Source organism: Ischnura elegans, chromosome 1 (assembly GCF_921293095.1).
Source record: "Ischnura elegans chromosome 1, ioIscEleg1.1, whole genome shotgun sequence".
Lineage (NCBI taxonomy): Eukaryota > Metazoa > Arthropoda > Insecta > Odonata > Coenagrionidae > Ischnura > Ischnura elegans.
This window is the reverse complement of record NC_060246.1, coordinates 131,873,230-131,894,161: the sequence shown is the minus strand read 5'-3', so window position 1 is coordinate 131,894,161 and position 20,932 is coordinate 131,873,230. Positions and strand designations below refer to the sequence as shown.

Here is a 20,932-nt window from a genome sequence, read left to right as displayed (position 1 = left end):
GTCCCGCAGAGTAATATCGGCGCCCGTGACGGACGGACGGACAGGGGAAGAGAGAGAGAGATCATTGGCGGAAATAAAGGGCAGGGGTGCCGCCGCTTTAAATGACCCAGGTGCGGTGACGAGGGCCGGTGTGAAAGTGCGCGACAAGGAGAGGGAGCGACAACAAGGGCGCGTTGTTACATCGCTCGAATCTCGCACCTCGGAGAAATCCGCGAGAGGCGGGCGGCAAAGTGTCGGCGGGGTCGGAGGAGGATGCGGCAAACCCATTCCTCCAAAGCGACTGCGTGAGGGGGCGAGAGGGGGGGACGTAGGGGAGGGGGAGGGGAGGGCATCATCCGGGCCTCCCGACCATGAAACTCACGCCCGGGTCCCCACCAACGACGTCAACTTCCGCTAGTCGCGCGACGGGTTGGCGGCGGTGGTTGCGGTGGTGCTTGCCCTGAGACAGATAGAGAGGATCAGCGAGGATACAGCGAGCGAGCGAGCGAGCGAACGCCGTCGCGGGTATACGCGCGGTTTGTGTTGCTGTGATCAGTTGTCGGCGCCGCAGAGGGGGAGGGCCACTGGTTGAGCGCCCTTCCTTCTCTCCCAGCCCTCCCACGCTCTCCGCACTCGCTCGCGTGGGACGGCACACAAACAAACATGACAGCGGCGGCGCGGTGCGTGGGCGCGGGAGGCAGCGCGTGGGCGGGCGGGCCACGCCGACCGGCGCCCCTCTTCCGCCTCCTCGCGCTGATCGTAGTGCTGGCCACGGCGGCGGCGCCCGTCCTCGCCGACACCCCGGCAAGCGATGGCGGCCCGCCCGCGAGGCACGATGGCCCCGACGCCAAGCCCAAGGCGTCCAAGGCGTCACGACCCGCCGTGCGCGACCACATGGTGGTGGAGACAGCCGCGGGGCTTGTGCGCGGATACTCCAAGTCGGTGCTGGGCCGGGAGGTTCACGTGTTCACGGGTATACCGTTCGCACGGCCGCCCATCGGGGAGCGGAGGTTCCGTCGGCCGGAGCCGGCCGAGCCTTGGGAAGGCGTTTGGGACGCCACCAAGCTGCCCAATAGCTGCTACCAGGAGCGATACGAGTACTTCCCAGGGTTTGAGGGCGAGGAGATGTGGAATCCGAACACCAACATATCCGAAGACTGCCTTTATCTCAACATCTGGGTGCCCGCGAAGTTTAGGAGAGGGGATGGACACGAGAGGTGAGTGGTTGAATATGAATGCTAAGGGTTATATCTTGAATATAATCACCGTGTGCCTTACTTGCGGCGACAGCCAAGAACGAGATAAGCGAAGCGAGATAATATTGGATGGTACACAACAAACAATACACGTTTCCACAAACTTGCAGTGATCTATGTTAATTGCCTTTCGAGGTTCCTCTTCTCAGGCTTTACGTTCCTGGTTTTCGTCGATAGGAACAAGTTGGTTGCATTCCATCATTTGGACTTATCCAGAATTTATTTTAGTTTGCCATTTCTCGATAAAAATAATACAGGGTGTCTGGTGCTCATAATGTAGTATAAGTCCCTGGGTATTACCCAGAAAGAATTCATGTATGCACTATGATTTAAGGCGCCATTATTATTAAAATATCCTGCAAAAGGTATCATTATAGGTTATGGGAAAAAAAGTTTCACAAGTGAAGTAAATTGTCACCGCGCATTTCCAATTTGACGTTTAACCATATTGAGTCTCCCTTAGTGAATTTATTGCCTGAATTCTTATCTCATTGGCTACGGATTCTCTACTAAAATATCCTGGTAAAGCTTTGCGTGCTGTTATTAATCTTCTTTTAATGACTAAGAATATAAACTGGACCGATAACTAAACGATACCAAAGACTTACGTTTAGTGAAAACTGAATGCTTCGTATTCATATGATTCAGAATTTTCACGCACTACATTTAACACGACTTTTATATTTCGGATGGATAATTTCAAAGAAAATATTCGAGAAGACGATGGAATTTTGTTATTATTGTCAATTCATATTGCTGGTAATATGTGAAAACCGTGATTTTAATAATAAATAATCAACCAACATTAATTCCTATTCCTATCATTTGTATTCCTATGCAATTCCAACGCCTATGACACATAGTAAATGCACAAGCAATACGCTTGCGTTGATTATGCAAATACGAAAACACCTGCTGATTTTATATTCATGGCAATAATATGCATAGAGATTGGCTAATGAATGAAGCAATAGCAACGAGTACATTTGAATTACAAAATATAAGAGCATTCAAAAAGAAAATATACCGTATGATTGCATTATATAAAATAAACTGTTTACAACGCAGCTTATAAATTTGAATTGCAAAATTTGTGATTTTAATGGATTTATTTAAAACTTCAATCCCCTTCCTGATGATAAAATATTGTTCTTTTCACAATCGAAGGTAATTTAAATAAGCTCCGTCATCGCTTATTTGTGATCCCGTTCCAAAACCCCAAAATCAGATTATTGCGTCACCTCGACATTTTCCTCACTGGAAATTTGATTGGTTGTATTTTAGAGTTTATCACCATGGTAATCCTGCTGATTCAACGCATCCTGACACATCCCTTCAAGCCTTAATCCTCAACACCCGCAGCATTTCAAAAACGAATACACAATACCACATCCGAATATCTCTTAAAACACACCAGCAAGGGTTTTCTCGACCATCACACTGCATGGAAACAACTATAGCAGTACTAATATTACGCATTTCAAATACCCTTGATTCAAGTTATACACACCACTACCTAATGAGCTAGCTTATATTATGTGAAGATGAAAACACCGGTCCATCATGTTTATCCAGCCTACGACAGTCACAGTTATTACTAGAACTTTGTTGGGTGAAAGCTAGGTGCAGCACTAAGTTTCGGCGCCATAGCAAACGTCAGATGAATTAAAGTAGAATGCTTTCCGTAATCTCCATGAATTCCTTCTAAACTTCGCTGGTACAAAGCTTTATTTCATCATTAATGCGCGCCTCAGCGCCATAATACGCTGTCATATGACTGATACTAGAATGGTGGCCACTCTCTCCATAAATTACTAAGAAAAATGCACAGGTACTAAGAGAGGCTTTTCCATTAATGCCGAAATTTTTTCCCTCCTTCATCGCACGACAAGAGAGCACTTTCACGGTAGGTTGACCCGAGAAAAATCCGATAGAATGGAAAGAAAGCAGTTGAAATTAACCCAGGAGCGAGGGATCCCACGTTCCGGCATCTAACACAGAGGGGAGGAGACAACAAGCGTATAAATCGTTTTTAATGGCTCGAATCTCCTTGCTTGCACACTCTCTCACACGCAGAGGAGAGCAAGAGCCTCCTCCTCGCTGCCTCCCGTAACCGAGTCACTCCGACAGATCCCCGCTTTCGGAGAGCAGCATCCTTTCCCCCTTAAAAATTATTATTTTTTTTTTGCTCCGGTTCCACACGGGCCGTTCATCTCTTCACAGCTGCATGCCAGCCAAGGCAACCCATACCTCCTCCTCCTCCCTCCCCCCTTTTCCCCGACGAACCTCCCAACCACCACGCCCCACCACGACCGCCACTCACTCTCCTCCCAATTACTCTCTCCACGCCACCTCGCCCCCCCCCCTCCCCACCCTCCGGCCGTCGGCCTTGAAGCAAAAAAAAGTGAAGGAGTGAAACAACAGAAAAAAGAGGAAGAGGGAAACAACGGAGTACGCACACATTCCATCGTAAATACCCCCGAAGTGAAGGGGTGTGGGGATGTAAGCAATGCCTTGCTTTGTTAGGCAAAATATTGGTCCTCTCGGCACGCTGATCTCATTGTCGTTTCGTTGGTAGTTGGACGTGCTTAAGTTAGGCCACATATTCCATCGTAAGCACACGAAGAGAACAGGTTTCAGGAACGAATAAAACTTTGCTATTTCAAAAATAATTTATTCAATCGCGACCGGTTTCGATATAGAGTATCAGCTTCAGGGACTGTTTACAAAATTCTCTCATGTTAAATAGGGGGATGGTCAAGGACTTTTGGAATTATTTTGGAATGGAAAAGGACAAGGTTTTTTTGTTTATCCTAATTTCTTTAATTTTTTTATTTATCCCAAATACCCCCGAAAAGCACAATGTGACCTTAACATCAGGAGTGTAAATAATCAACATCAGATGCATGTCCATCGTATGCCCACATATCACACATACCCATGTCCAGCAAGGGGAAATCTATCCAGGCGGGAAACAATCCCGCGACCATCGAAATGGTCGGCGAGGACTCATCCCCACCGCCACCGAAGCCGAAAAACCTTTTCCTTGTCCATACCTCAATTTAACATGAAAGAATTTTTTAAACTGTGCCAGAAGATGAAAGCCTGTATCTAAACCGGTCGAGATAAAATTAATGATTGTGAAACTAGCAAAGCTTTATTATTTCCTGATAGCCATGAAGGAGTTCCATTAGGTAACGCCTCAAGTCATAGAATAGAACAGATTTCATCATTCCATCGCGTGAGCAATGGGTGCCTTTCTAAAGAATAATATCTGTCCCTACATCATGCCGAAATTCGTAGCCAATTCGTGAGAAGTTAGACATGGATCACTTATGTCACTCGTCCACGTCAGCTAGCATCATATCCAAGGAGTTCAACGAGGTTTTTCGTTTGTATTATATAAGTGTATAATAAACGCTCTAGGGACTTCTTATACCTTGGTCTCTCATAACTCAATACTTAATTCGGAAGTTGTTTTGGATAGCCGAAGTAAGAGCTTAAGCCAGACAAATGATTTATCATTTCAAAAGAGAGCTCAACCCAGGCGTGTAAATTTAACTGTAAGAGTAAGGTCTTCAATCTGTATCTAATCGAGCACCGAGGATATTTTTGGGTGTGTCAGACGGGATTTGAACTCAGAATCCTTCAGTCAGTTGGCAAAAGCTCTACCCATCCGGTCACATTCTCTCCCGATTTTCTGTAATTTGTACATAAAAATCTTAAGATATGAAGTGAAATGGAAGAAAATGAATAAACGATTTGAAATTTTTTAGCGTTTCGGAAAGAAGTGGTGAATAAAGATGTTGAATTCCATGCACGAATAGCAACGATGTTCTGTTACTGATGGTATTATCAACATTTACTGCACCAGGGGTTACAAATGAGTAAGACCAAAGAGGGAAACAACGAAAATAGAGAGACAACTAGGAACAAACACAGATATCGAAAATGCTGAAATAAAGGTGCAGGAGTTTCATCGTGAGCATGAACTGAGACATCACGAAATAGATTATCGGTAGAGTATGCCCTGATATTTAGGTGTCTCTTCCATTTCTTTCTCTTTGCAAAGAAGCGAAAAAATAAATTCTTTTGGTTTTTGACGGAATTCACTCTTCAAAAGACACCTCTAGAAATGTATTACGCTCAAATGAATCCTGCAGCATTACCACCATGCAAGCATTTGCTTGGGAAGGCTTTTAAATCTCAATTGGGAATAAAACTGTTGAATCGCCTCTTTTGCTTTGCAGACTATTAATAAAGGCAAAGACTTAAATATTATTGTTAGATCTTACGCCAGTTCTTACTAATTGAATGGATTAAAAAACACAACAAACCTAGTATATGCGTCCTTGTTTGAATCATCTTGACACCTTGCCAATAAACTCTCTTTTACGTGCCGTTACTTCAAGAAAACGCTGTGAACATTCGAGAATTTAGAATAATTTCTGGGAAGAACTAGTATCACACAATCTTCAGAATAAGAGAATAGAAGGTAATAAATATTTTTTTCATGTATCAACTAAAAATTTCATTCAGAAAAATTGCTGTAACCCTTATATGAATTTTTAATGGCTTTCAGTCCTCATAAATTATTTGGACAGTGAGGTATTCAAATTGCCAACTTCATCATAATAAGATGTTACTCGATCTAACAATAGTCTCTCCATGACCGACAAACTTTACTAGTAAATATTTTTTTCTCGAGACATTTCCAAACATTTGAGGTAGAAATCCGGCTAGTCTGACAAATTAAACTATGACGTTTGTTAAGTTATTACAGGCTAACGACCTTTTCGGAAATTACAGATCTCTTCCATAAAATTGGCTAATAATGAACCCAAAAGGGCAATCCTGCGTCGCTCCTAAGGTAGTGCAAACGAATGTATTGTCCTTGCCACCATCTGTCCCCTCTCCCCTCCCCTTTCCCCACCCCACGCGCCCTCATGCATAACCCATTGCCTCAACCTCCTCCGAATTCACCTCCCGTCCGCCCTCTACATTCTCACCTCCCCCCCTCCCTTCGCGCACACCATATCCATAATCGCTGGGAATGCCTCACCGTGGTCACACGGCGCGAGCGAGAGGTTTCCGAATATTCTCTCTGAGCGGAGAAACAGATGGACACCGCCAACGCTTAGCGAATCGTAACCGGTCGGGTCAATTCTGAGACTTCTGGAGCGTATATGCCTACCACCCAAAGGCCAAAGGGTTCAAATACCGAGGGAAATATTTCCCACAAATACTGATCTCTGCCCGAGTACAGAAATGTTCGGCTTTACATTGTGAAATGATAAATACTCGAAAAGAAATTTCAGTTCTTACATGTCTATTCTTCCGGGAGCAGCGTAGTGAAAATTCGTGTATTTAATAATGAACATGAAATTATGTTAAAAATAATGATTTTTCCGCCATTTATAAGCAATTAAATTTACCTTAGAATATAAGTTGACACTGGCTTCAGTGATGGAAAAGTGACTGGTTCTGAAATTTAAAGAAACATGAAATTAGTGAAAATACCCACTATTGGTTTGAGAGTCATCTAACAAACATTTTAGTTGGTATAACGAGGTGATGAGATATATAATATGATGAGGTATAACTCTAATTTGTCATATGATTTACTAAAAATCCGATCACTTCTGCATTATGTGTGAGAACACAAAAGACGGGTACTCTGTCGATACCAAATTGGGCTCGACACGGTGTCATTCATAAGACAAGAGCAAGATGGAAAAGTAATTTTTTAAAACTAGAATGGTTCCGTTAGAAACTAGTCATTCAAATGCTTCGAATAGGGAAGTCAGAAAATAGTGCATCGAGTAAATTCCCCAATCCTACATCAAAAGAGGCAGAACGAGGCACTCCAGGAAACATTATTCGCCCGGTGTATGGTCACTTGCTTTGAATGCGCGTACGTGTCATACCACCACTGCTGGAGCCGAAAGATAGCGCAACACACAATGCAGTGGGGGTAGCGACCTGACACGTGCGAACAGGGACGAGTACATGTCGTCGGCACATACGCCAGAGGAACAACCCCCCGCCCCCCCCCCAATAATCTCACCCCTTGGGGTGGGAATTCGAGTGAGGGGGGGGCGTGAGAACCGCAATCCAACCTCCACCCCTTCACTTGCACACACCCCCCCTCCTCACCCCTCGCTTTACCTCCCGTTTGCTCGCCGCGCGTAAGTATCTTGTTTGTTTGCACGGCTTTAGGGGCCATAAAACAAGAGCGCTGGGGGACGCGGAAGAACGGCAGCACGGTCGCGCAGAGATATTAACTGCGTGAGCGAGATCGATTCGGTTGATGAGTTGTCAAAGAAAACTTGATTCGCCGCAAACTCTCATTGCGATTCAGCACTGCAATGGAGGGGGTGGGAAACCAAGGGATAAAAGTGACCTTTTTTTCTAAAAAGAGGTGCAGAAATCAGGTAGAGAAAACAAACGTGATAGACTAGGTATTTAGTAGTGCATTTAATTTTCTACTCGATGTCAGTGATTACCAGAGATTCACTCGCAACCCTTGGCCACCAAGTTTTGGTATATTTCCTCTATCAATTTCTGTATCTATATCTGTTTAAAAAAGAAACACTTGTACTCCTTTGCTTCCCACCCCCTCAATTCAGTTCATAATAGAATAGCTCCGAGGCATGCCTGGAAGTGCAATTTATTTAAGCGAGGACGAAAAATAATTTTTTTGTATTTATACACTCGAGTATTCTAGATTTGCGTTAAATTAAGTATTTTGCAGCACATTTAATTTTCAGGAATATGGCGTTATGGATATAAGGGTTTTTCATATTTCCAAAAGTGCACGCAGTGTAGTATATAAATTTATTAATGCGTATTTTGACAGCGTAGCAAAATTTTTCGCTTCATCTACATATTAAAAATTCTTACAAGAGGGAAAATGAAACAAAAAGTGCTCTAAATTTCAGCCTCTGAAACATTCCCACTAAGAATATTGTGTAGAAAAAGAAATACTGAGATCAATTTTTAGTGCTCATCTATTACCTAAATTATTTGAATCATTGATGTGAAAAAATCAACAAAAAGGGAAAGCCTTGACGGAACATATCCTAACACAAAGAATGCTTGTGAACCAAATATTGAAAATTCTAGGTGTGACAGAAAGAGAAAGAATACGGGATGACCATAATATAGATAACTATTAACAACATTCAAAAACGTGGATAAATTAAGCAGAGATATGCTACTAACAACTTATGCTATCAATATGCAGGACAGGGCATAGAAACTAAAAATCGTTTTATTGGTCTAAATTTGATGTCCAAGTATTTCTTAGGAATTCCCACAGTGAGAGAGAGTATTCATTCCTTGATAATTTAACAGATTACAATTTCCATTTTCAATCATGGCATTCAGCACCAATCTATTGGATATCGCTTATAAATTCTGCGCTCGACGTCAGAGCAATCGACATTCAACCAAAAAAGAACTCTTGTCCTCCAGCATAAACGCAGGCCTGATAATTATTCCCCAACTACTACAGTGCAAAGGTTTCACAGGTATATGAGATTACAAATAGCAATAAACACCGTCTTAAAATAAATACATACAATGTCAGTACAATGATTTGAGTTAGTGAGGTGACAAATAACAGGGCATAGCGACACCAGAACTTACTTCATCACCTATGCACTCATATGTAAACGGCTGAAGTCTTAACACCCCCTGCCACACGTCTTTTAAGGCAGCTTGCGGGGTAGTATGTAGATGCAGAAAAGCTTTTGCTAAATAAAGCGGAGGAATAACTGATTCAAATGCGTTTTTGAGGAAACTCCCTTAACATGGTGAAGATAACAATTTATTCTATTAGAATATAGAGATAAAATCAACAATATTACTTACGATTTAAGTCAATTTTGATACCCCTAGTGGTAATTTTAGATAAAACGCATCACAATTTGAATAGATAATGCCTTTATAGAGAATTCTTTCACTGGGATCAATAAACAGACCAAAACTTGTGCGTATATGCGTAAGGATAATATCTCGATTCGGGCAACAATGATAAAATCATATAGGGGGTATTTTTTGTATTCATGTCCAGTCATTACAATAGAGCGAATTTTGAAATTAATTTCGGACAAAAAAATGAAAAAATGGCCCTCCGTATACAGTACTAGCAACAACAAAACACCTAGAAACATGCAAATCAACTTAATCACCAAGGAGCAATTCAAAACATTAAACTGTACATGATGTCGCAATATGCCTCTCTAATGATAAAATTCTATTCTTAAAAATAAAATTTTGTTCTATGTTATACAAATTTTTCGACTGATTTGAAAGACGAATGAAGAGAAATGAATTTAATATCATAAATCTCTCTTAAATCTATTTTCAAGTCGTCTTTTCCCTACAAGTGTTTTCCAAGAAATAACTAATTACTGCAAGAAAGCGGTGATACCATGTCTGAATATTTCGTGACTTCTCATTAGTGTCCCTGAAATTTATATAAGCTAGACTCAATATTACTTTTATATGTAAAATTGATGTACCATTTGAACTAGCTAGCACCTGGAGACTTCTGAAACTTAAACAGAAAAATACCAGCCTTAACCCGGGAGGCGCCCACAATTTTCAAATTAAAAGATAACAATGTTGCGACACGTGGAAGGTTACTCGGGATTTCATGCCCTGATGACGATGGACGACTCATTCTTGGAAACGTCGGCCGTGATGGAGAACCTAACGCGGTGGAAATCCTTAGTAACCTCCCACGACACAACACGTCGAGAAGGCCCGCGATCTTTCTTCAATATTTCTGGACATGAATTCAAAATATTTTAACCGGTCTCACCAGATTAAGTCAATTCAGCAGACTAGATTAATTTTTATCCATTTTTCCGATAGCAAAGTAAGTTTAGCGTCATTCACCTATTAATTTAGAGGAGATAGGGTTAACCCTTAACCGGTGACGTGCGGTGTGAGAGAGAGCGCTGCGTTTATAAAATTATGAAAGTTTTAAAAATTGCTATTTCAAAATATCTACAATCCTCGTGAGCGTTATAATTTTGTATAACAAGGACATAGCACTCTTAAAATTTAACGTTCCTATTATTTATTTCTGAAAATTCGCAACTGCATTTTTGTAGCGGTCTGTGAGACCTCACGTCACAAAATTGGAAAAACAAATAAACGTAATGCTGGTGGAAATAATTCAAAAAGTTGTTACAAACAATTCCTAGTGATTTTTCAAGAATTATAACAATTAATAATTGGTAAGAAAGCTTTTTTTAGTTGCATAACGTGGATAATTAAGTACTTAATTAAAAAAGTACGATAATAATAACAACTCAAGTGTTTTTTATATCAGTTTTTTTTATCATGTTTTAAATAACAATTTTTTACTGAAAAAGTTGGTTCACATTGGAAATGCATAACATTAAATATAAGTTTTATAATAGCTGAGAAGTCAAAAAAACATTAAACTAAGCAATAAAAATGACTTTGTGACGTTTTATGAATTTTTGTTTTATTGCCGTCTCCCAGACCGCACGTCGCTGGTAGTGTAACAAGAATTGCACGTCACTGGTTAAGGGTTAAAGGCATTCACGATTTAAAGTTACCTTTACTACTAATTTCGGGCAAAACCCAAAAAGTTACGTTTGCTCGACTTCATAAATGAGAAAGCTCATTAGATGAATCTCCGAAAAACATATTTACAGTAAATTTTACACTGCTGAATATTTTAATAGAAATACCGGCTACCGAAGTCGTCAACATCAACAAAAATAGGAAATGTTTTCAGGAAGATAAATAAATACAGCGGTGATAATGAGGCATTTAAACGCCTTTATGAACCTTAAGGGAGGAATATGACAACGAAACGGACTTGGATCCATCAATCGCACGTATTTCCAACACAAAATGCGACACTCATAACATCAAATCTCCTTGAATAGAATCATAGTTGGCACAAAAGATAGAATCTGTCTCACTGAGGTAAGGACAGCAAGTGGAATGCAGCAAATTAGTGCGTCCGGTAAGAGATGGATGGCATCCCGTTTGATGATGTTCGTAGTATCGGCGATGCAGCACTGGTTTCAATTTTATTTGTGAGAAGGCAATAAAAAATGTTTAATGACCTCGTGAAAATTTACGGTAAGAGAACAAGGAAGCAATATTTTAGTATTTTACGGGCGACAGCCCCTGCATGCCAAAAGCGAGCGTCACGCGCTCAACATCTTTGCGCAATTGTGTGTCGCAGGGCGAGCCTCCTCGTGTGGATTTACGGCGGCGGCTACATGAGCGGCACCTCCACCCTCGACGTGTACGACGCAGACATGATGGCCGTGGCCGAGGACGTGGCCGTCGCCTCCATGCAGTACCGCGTCGGCGCCTTCGGCTTCCTCTACCTCGGCATCGACAAGGCGCCAGGCAACGCCGGCCTCTTCGATCAGGTAAGCGCATTGTCATTCCAGCCAGATGCTCACACACGCCCAGCACGGCATATCATGGAGTACCCCCATTCCATACAGTGGCGAATCCAGAATTGGGACAAGGGGGGGGGCTAGGATGGGGGCCTTGAGGGTAACTTCCAAGCCGTAGGGGGGGTCTGAACAAAATTATCATTTTATCTAATGTAAAATGGATACCCAAGCATCTCCTAGTCCCTTTCTGGATCCGCCTCCGATTCCATTCTACCTCCAGACAGCTGTTCCCTTATGTGAATCAAAAATTGACCACTTCAGAGGAGAATAGGGTAGTTTCCTTCATCAAAGAAAACGAAAGGCATTGATTGCGATTCGTTACCCACCATTACTGTATTCATCATCATCATCATCATCACTGGTCAACAATCCTAGGATTGGTTTGATGCAGCTCTCCACTCAGTTCTCCTATCAGCTAATCTTTTCACACCTACGTATTTCTTCTCTTTCACATCTCTCTTTACTTGTTCCATATATTTTGTTCGAGGTCTTCCTTTTCCGTTCTTGCCTTCCACTTGTCCTTCGACGATTGACTTCATCAGGCCATCATGTCTCAAGATGTGGCCTATGAGGTTGTTCCGTCTTCTTATTAAGGTTTTCATGAGGCTTCTCTTCTCTCCTACCCTTCTTAGGACTTCCTCGTTACTAACTCGGTCGATCCATTTGATATTCATCATTCTTCTGTAGCACCACATTTCAAAGGCCTCTATCCTTGCTTTCTCCGCTGCGGTCATTGTCCATGCCTCACTTCCGTATAGGAGCATACTCCAGATGTAGGTTCTTATAAATTGTTTCTTTACTTCCATATTTAAGTTTCCCGCTGTAAGCAGATCTCTCTTTTGGTGGAATGCTCTCTTCGCCTGGGCTATTCTGCTGATAATTTCTTTCTTGCTTCTCCCGTCACTTTACTGTATTCATAATATACAAATTATTTCGTTTCAGAAATACCGGAATATCTCTGCCTTCATCTCGGAATCTTCCCATCATTTTATTTCCTCATTTAGCGTCTTGGCTCCTCTATTAGTCACATGAATTACCCCCATAATAAAACCAAAGTGAACCATGAATTGAAACCACGTACCCATTTACACATCTCAAGTACTATGCCTAAGGCACCAGGGTTCCAACTAAAATTAAAGAACACAAGCGCTTAAGTTTCCGTAATCCTAGAAAAAATTAATGGGACCTCAAGAGATACGGGACTTGGCTTAAAATTCTTGATAGTGAAGCAATTGGCGCACTATCTAAGAAATCCGATTGCCGATGACTATATTCCTCGACTCAATAAATATTGTATTTGGTATTTCATAATATTTAATCTTCGCGGATTTGACAGGTAGAAGGCCACAGTGTCCTAGGGCAATTCCTATCCACCAGCCATATACCTCACCACGGTTCTCCTTCGGTTAATTAAATGTTCTCTTATATTCAGTTAACATAATAGCGTATCACATCAGCCCATTCTATCTCCATTATTTGCCTCCACTTCTCTTAGAGCTCCTCTTATCCTCTGTCGAGCATTTTCATATATGTTTCTCTGATCTGAGCAATCTCTTAGGTACTCACTGAATACGATTTTCCGCCATTTCATTATTAGTTCCGCACCATACGAACCCTTTTTTCACACCAGCCCACACAGAGCATGTGAAGGTTTTTTCACTATACATGCCGTCAGTTATCTTTCAAATCATTGTACTAAACGCATATTTCCGGTATCTTATTTAAAGAATACATCATTTCCTTCCATTACTTTAATTCCTGATCAATTCAGTCTTTATATTAGTTTAACCTATGTGATTTGGGGAGTGAATAGAGTAGAGTTACTAGATTCTCACTGAATAGGCCAAATGTTAAGCCTTGGGGGACCCCGAAAAATCCTCGAGGTGCAAATAGCCCCAGGAAAAGAACTGATCTATGAAATTGTTAAGATACACGCCAATGGCTTATTCTAGAGGTGTACTCCTCCTTTGCTTTCGGGCTGAATAAATGAGCGAGTGAATAGAGTATATAATCCATCATGTATCTCACGACTTTTTACATCAGAATCCTTTTTGAATTGCGTTTCTCGAAGAGGATATTTTCTCCGAACAATTATTTCGTTGACCTTTAAGTCTTTAGCTACAAAAACTCGTGTACATAGTTTACAGGAAACGCCAAGCAATTCCACGATCCTAATCGTTACTTTTTTGCTTTCCACTCCACGGCTGATTGACATCCCAGGCCAATTTCATCGACACGGAGTTGATTGTCGCATTCAGTTACCTTTTCCCTCAGCAATAACATCCGGGATAAATTTCATCACGCAGTTTTAATGAGCCTCACGGCGATTCTTTTTATTTCTTCCTGTTTTGCGTCGCAACGGTTCAATTCTGAGAATTTTCCTCCAATTTGATTATTCATGCCCCAAGTAGTGACAGTTGATGCAAAACCGATCTGTATAATCTGCGCCATTGGAAATTCCCGGTGGACCAGCAGCAACACACTCATGGAGTGTAATTCGCTAATTTACATACCTGGCAATGAAATTCTTCGATGTAATCAGATAAATAACTTGCCATCACAAAGAGTAGGAGGTGAACCTCACATAAGCCACCATATTTTGAGAGAAATTGTAATTCCCAAAAATATTGATAATCCTAAATTACATTGTGGGTATGATCTTTCCAAATATGTAGATAATTCTGTCAGCATATGAGCCAAAAATTCCTAGATTATAAATAATATCACTGAAATAGTCTTTAAGTTTTTTTTTGTATAGTTGAATACTCATAAGCAAAGTGATATTACTTATGATGAACATCGGCACTCCAACTTAAATTTACCACTTGAACGTCCTTTTTATCGATTACATGGCATTTTCCACTTCTAATTGATGTCATCTTTGAAAACAAGTGACAATCCGTAACACAGTTCCAATCATCTTTCTTGGCGACACTAGAGGCGGAAGTAAGAGGCCCATTTCTTCCTCCTCATTAGGCAAATCGGAAAGAGGCTAGCGTTTGTTTACATCGTTCGTACCCGGGAAATCAGAATATTAGACGGATTCACTTATCATTTGACTCCAATGTGTGATTAAAACCGAGGTCGTATGAAGGTAATCAGCAGCTTAAGAAATCGTTACAGAAAGCATAGATGGGGTTATTGAACGAAGTAAATTCCTTTAAGTGTGGAGTCAATAAATTGATCGGCGGATGAATAGTGAAACTCCTAAGTTGCATTGTGAAAATGCCTCTCGTTTCCTCGTCGGATCTTCCAGGTTCCACTAATTAGTCCCCGTAATCCCCCACAAGCTTCTCATTATATTTCCGCATAATTGAAGTCACGGAGGTAGCATTCACAGATAGAGGGACGTCTGTATTCCAATGCAAGTCAGAGGGAAATAATGTACGAAAAATGGATCTACACAGTAAAAATTCCTCAATTCCGTTTGCAGCACTAATAAATATATTTTTTTAAACCTAGCCTTAAAAATCATTCATCGATAAACATACTGACAGAAAATTCAATTTAAACGAATTTTTTAACGCTGGCGCACCCTAAAAGTGAATTGCACAAGGTATAGCAACAAGGTTGGACACCACGAAATGACGCTATCCAACTCTAAATCATAAAATAATTACAATGTAGTTTTCTGTAAAATTATGTTCCCACTCTCATGTATTGTTTTGGTAACGGAAAGAAATATTTGATCCGTTACATTTCAGCTATTAGCATATTAAAATATCACCTTCAAGATAGTTATACACAGTCTTAAATGGAAACCTAGAAAAAATAATGTTTACTAATAAAATCTGGAAGCCATTGAATTTCAAGCGTCGAGCATAGCGAAAACCTTGACAACAACACTATAATAATAATTATTATTATAATTATTATTATTAATTCCTGAAGCTATCGGTTAAAGTAAGCTTTCATGAAATGTTATATCAACATCAAAGGCCAGCGCTTCCATCCTCCACTTATCTCTCCCTTCTAGTCTTTGGTGTACAATTTTCAACTTTCTCTATGAATCACATTCTCCTCCTCCTCTGACAGTACTCATCTGACATTGTTTCCCCATCAAATTTTTCGGAAAACCCTCTTCTCTCCATAACTGCTTTACTCTCGGCCTTCTTTTCCTTCTATCCTAAAGGTTTTCCCTATCTTCTACGATTGAACTAAAATTTAAAATATTACATGAGAAAAATGAAACTGTGACAATGATACCCAGGATTGGCATGAAAGGGGTGAAAAAGTAGACATAAAAACCTAAACGCAACAAAATAGAATGCACCTTTGAATCTTTAAAAAATATCCAAGATAAGTAACAGGTTAATATGAGAGGATTAAATTGAAATTCATTCCCTTGATTATTTATGGGGAACATGTATCTAATTGAAAAAATGTTAGGAAATTTCATTTTTTTTTTATAAAATTGCACATTCTTTTTGACACTTGGCTCATAATCTTTTATGCAAGAAAATTTTATAGAGAGATCGTTCATTACCATTCATGGGACTCATGAAAAAAATTCTGAACACGGCTGTGAGCCTAGACAGCCATTGTTGTGCGGTAAAATCAAACTCGACTCAACGGTTAATAAAATATCCTGATTCTTTTGCACAGGCCCTGGCGATCCGCTGGCTGAAGGACAACGCGGCCGCGTTCGGCGCGGACCCCGAGTCCCTGACGCTGTTCGGGGAGTCGGCTGGAGGCGGCTCGGTGAGCATCCACCTCATCTCGCCGGTGAGCCGCGGGCTGGCCAAGCGCGGCATCATGCAGTCGGGCACGGTGAACGCACCCTGGAGCCACATGACGGGCGAGCGGGCCTTCACGGTGGCCAGGACGCTCATCAAGGACTGCGGCTGCGAGAACGTGACAAGCGGGCCGCTGCCCGAGGCGCCCCCGGGCAGCGGAGGCGAGCGCACGGAGGCCGAGGCGAAGGCTATCGACGAGGTGATGGAGTGCATGCGATCCGTGGATCCCAAGACGATATCCGTCCAGCAGTGGAACTCATACTGGGGCATCCTGGGCTTCCCCAGCGCCCCAACCATCGACGGGGTCTTCCTCCCAAAGCACCCGCTCGAACTGCTCAAGGAGGGCGATTTCTCCAAGACGGAGATCCTCATCGGGAGCAACCAGGACGAAGGTGAGTGAGTTGAAAACGACATTCAAAACATATAGATCCCTTTTCTCCACGTCCCGCCACACGTCTCTGAGTCTGGTCGCAAGATATATTGACCTGAACGAGTTAATGCACAAATGCATGCACGATTTTAGTCGACCCTAGCGTAAAATGAATGCCTCAACTAGATTGTAACAATTTATATTTTCTGTTCAATTATTCGTACAATTTGGGTGGTCACTCGGCGCATCTTGGCATTCATTCTCGCGTTCATGCATAAATAAATTATCTCGTACGTGTTTATCAATGGTGTAAACCAGGCCTTCAGAGTTGGCGCGAGTCTTTTCCAAACGTCTCAGAACGTATTCAGCAAAGATAGGAAAATTCTTCGCAGTCCCTTTGTCTGATATTTCTTCGAACAAGCCTCCACCTATTTTTCCGACAAAATTTTCCAGCGACGTAATACAGTTCCCCACTTTGAGTCAGTAGTGAATGGGTTAAGATTACTCCGATATTCCTTAGAGCAACCAAAGACATACTAAATGTGAATAAATGGAGGTAGCTTACAAATAATGCAAAAAATAGACCCATCATTGAAGGCCTATGGCCGTGATATTTCTAATTAAGACTTATTTTCAGGAGTGATCACTTGCCATCAAGTTTTACAATTCTTAAACGGCTATTTAAGATGACAGCTTCCATTTAAAACGTCTCGGATTACAAATATCATGAAAAGAGTCAATAGCCCACGAGATTATTTATATCTCCCGTCAATTAGCATTGATTGTATTTTATTATAAACGGATTGTGTTGATAATTGGAGTGATATTATTTCATATTTCATTCCATAATATGTCCCGAATATTTTACATCGCTGCATTTGGAGAACTTTAAAGCAAATTATCTTGAGAGGAATGAAAAAACTAACGAAATCAGATTCGATTGAGTAAAATTTCAAGATACAATGATTCCATAATAGTGGTTAAAAAAAGTCCTAAAATTTTACCTCATTTCCCACGTGACAATTTCTTTTGCAACTCACAATGTTTACTTTAACTCTTTTGCATCACCCCTTCATCGAAAAATAGCGCTTCAGGTGGACAGTTTCCCAGAAGAGCGCCCGTGCTTTCTTTGTCTGCACATTCGCGAGCCATCCGCGAATCAATTCTCTCTCCTCAAAACTGCACTCCGAACAAGGCCCTCCGGCCTCTCGCAGCAGAAACAGCGCCGTTGCAATTTCGTGTGCAGGGGCCACAGGCCGAGGGTACAGGAGGGGGTGGGGAGGGAAAGAGAAGCGAGCTCGCCGATATTACGTGTCGTGAGTTGCCGTAAAAATCCATACAGAGACGGGCCTCGCAATTCGCTGCGGATTAGAGAGGCTGGCACGGGGACGAGCAATCAGTCATCCCACATGTCTCACCTAGACGGACGAAAAAAAAGAATAACGAATTTCAGAGAGGGGATGAAAAAAATGAAGCGAGGGAAGCGGCCGATCGACGATGAACTCACTTCTCTTCTCCCACTCGGCGCGTGAGCACCCGCGAGCTTCTGCGGCTCACTTCCCTGTCCATTGCTCTCTCCCTGACGAGCTCTACCCCCACCAATCGCCCCGCTCCCGCTTCCCCCGGCGTCGGCGGCGGGAAAAATCTGCGGGAGAGAGGCGCCATTTGCTAGGGGAACAGATGCGCAGTTGGGTGGGGTGGGGAAGGAAGCCGCGGGAAGCGAATCGCCCGGCGGAAGGGTGGGAAGGGTACCGGGGGGTAGAAGCGCGCCCTGCGCGACCGGCCGAACGAAAATAATACAACCCGCACGCTCTACACAACATGGCAGCGCTCTACCTGTAATGGCCATATGAAGGGCATTACTTATTGAATGTATAGAGCCCAATATGTCGAACGAGGTAGGTGCCCTCGAGCGAATCTAAACAAAAAATCCATAAATACCTAATTAAAGTTTCATATTTAAATCTACTAAATGTCCGTAAAACATTTGCCATCTCTCTATTTGGAGAACTCTAAACCTAATTCTCTTGAGAGGCATGAAAAAAACTAAGGAGACCAAATTCAATTTAGTTACACTTCTTCATAGTATAAGTCTATAAAGGTATTTCTAAAAAGGATTACAATTTAGCTCTATTTTCCATGCAAAAATTTCTTTTGCAACCTACGATTTTTATTTAAACTCTTTCACATATCGCCTTCATCCAAAAATAGAGTTTCAGATACACAGTGCTCCGATAGGTACCTTTGTGCGAATCTAAAAAAAAAACTTCATAAATACCCACTTAAAGCTTTTGCTGTATGTTTTCGCGGCGTTCAGGTTCGCAGTGGGGTAGATTTCCGGGTTCCGATCGCGTTGTAATTTTGATGGTGACGTTTCACCTACTGTGCTTTTGGCGCCCTCAGTTTAGGCTGAAGAGAAGCGCTCTCCACTTAAGCCTTAGGATTTCTCAAATAACCGAGGATTTCACAAATAACATTGGCTCAATACTAATTCCCAAACGTTCCCTTTGACGGTTTGTAGAATTTATGGACTTCAATATTTAAAAAAAAACTTCCCCTGCGATTCAGGTATTTAGTTTTCTGTTTTATTCAGTCAAGAGAGACCGAAGTATAACAACAAAAATGAACATGTTATTGATAGAAACAGCTGAAGCATAAAATTACAATATCAACACAGTTCATAAATCCAAAATTTTTCATCGGGTGTAGACCGCATTATAAGCATAACCGTCATGAAAGGTATTGCCTCATCACCAATTGATGGCATTTTCACGTTGACATAAGTAGCGAGTTGAGAATCAATAGGCATAGTGAAAAATTACTGTTGAAACTCACCATGGTGACACCGTGTTCTATTTACCATGAAGAAACAAATAATTTATTTGCCTAGGAATTTTAATATACAGAGGACTAGTCATGGTAGGAAGGCACCATACGGGAAGTCTTTATTTTCAAAGGAAGAATTTCATGTAAATGTGTGAAAATTAAAATAGTAGGGACACTTACGTTTCATTGGGAACTTAAATTGAGATTGATATGCTCATAAGGATTGACCTACTCTTCGGATTAATTAAAAACGAGAGCAGGAAAGAAATGAAACAAGGCGATAAATGTTAACACTTGTTATTTTCCAGCTAATAAATAATCGAGATTTGCGGCAGAAAATTTAATATCCTGAGCAACAATAAAGGAATGAAACCTTACATACCTTAAGGTGTACTTTTGATAATTTATTAGGATGGTGGCTCAGCTCAGCAGTTAGAAAAATAATAGACATGAGATGGATCTAAACTATCTATTATAAAAGATATTATCAACATGGCGCAAAAAATTATTATACTCCATACCCTTACAATGGGGTATTGAAGATAGTAAATGGTAATCCTACTTGCGTCACGATGCGAACTCCGGCGGTTTTTTTAAGAAAAAATTATGATTACTTAATTTTTATTTCGATTAATATCATGAAAAGGTGTATGATACTGAATTCACCGCAAATGATGCAAGTAAAAAGACCTTCTCGCCACCCCACAGCAGTTGCTCCGGATTGATAAGTCTTGCGAATTGACCAAAACGTTTTATCGAGATCGGAAGCTGAATCAACGCTGATATCAGATCACAACGCTATTTTTAGTCAACTATTTTCAAATCTGGCATCGAAAGTTAGAAATAAATTGATACACGTCACGGCATTCGTGATATAAGATAAAATCGTACCCAAAATTAATCAAAATTCAAAAATATAAGGAAATTAATACGTCATAGACTGATGTTAGAAAAGGTTTGCTGAACCAATTGATCGTCCCAATTAGAAATACGCCGAAGATATGATTGGTTGATAATAGGTTATTAACAACTAAATATAATGAGTATAAACTTGGGTGACTTAATGGTAATATCTTTTCAACTCAAGCAGTTACAAATCTTATGTTAGAGAAAATATTTAGATGATGGGAATGCAGTCCACATTTGCTAGCATTTATTCAGCAGAGACGCGTATTAATTTCAAATTTATTTCCGCGATTTTATATCTTTTAATCCCGAGTCGTACTTTTTTATTAGTTCCTAGCTTAGGATTAATGCTTGCAATTGCAAAACAATAAATAGTTGTACTGATGTTCATAATTA

At 41.1% G+C, this 20,932-nt stretch overlaps 1 protein-coding gene across 2 annotated transcripts in view; it reads left to right on the top strand.

Moving 5' to 3' along the window:
• Positions 1 to 331: 331 nt before the first annotated feature.
• Positions 332 to 20,932, top strand: part of LOC124170085 (acetylcholinesterase-like) — a 159,936-nt gene continuing 139,335 nt past the window's right edge. For both annotated transcript variants that reach the window (XM_046548782.1, XM_046548784.1), the window contains exons 1-3: positions 332 to 1,196; positions 11,476 to 11,668; positions 16,304 to 16,826. In XM_046548782.1, the coding sequence (XP_046404738.1) occupies positions 643 to 1,196; positions 11,476 to 11,668; positions 16,304 to 16,826 (1,270 nt within the window). In that variant the 5' untranslated portion in view covers positions 332 to 642. The remainder of the gene's footprint in view (positions 1,197 to 11,475; positions 11,669 to 16,303; positions 16,827 to 20,932) is intronic.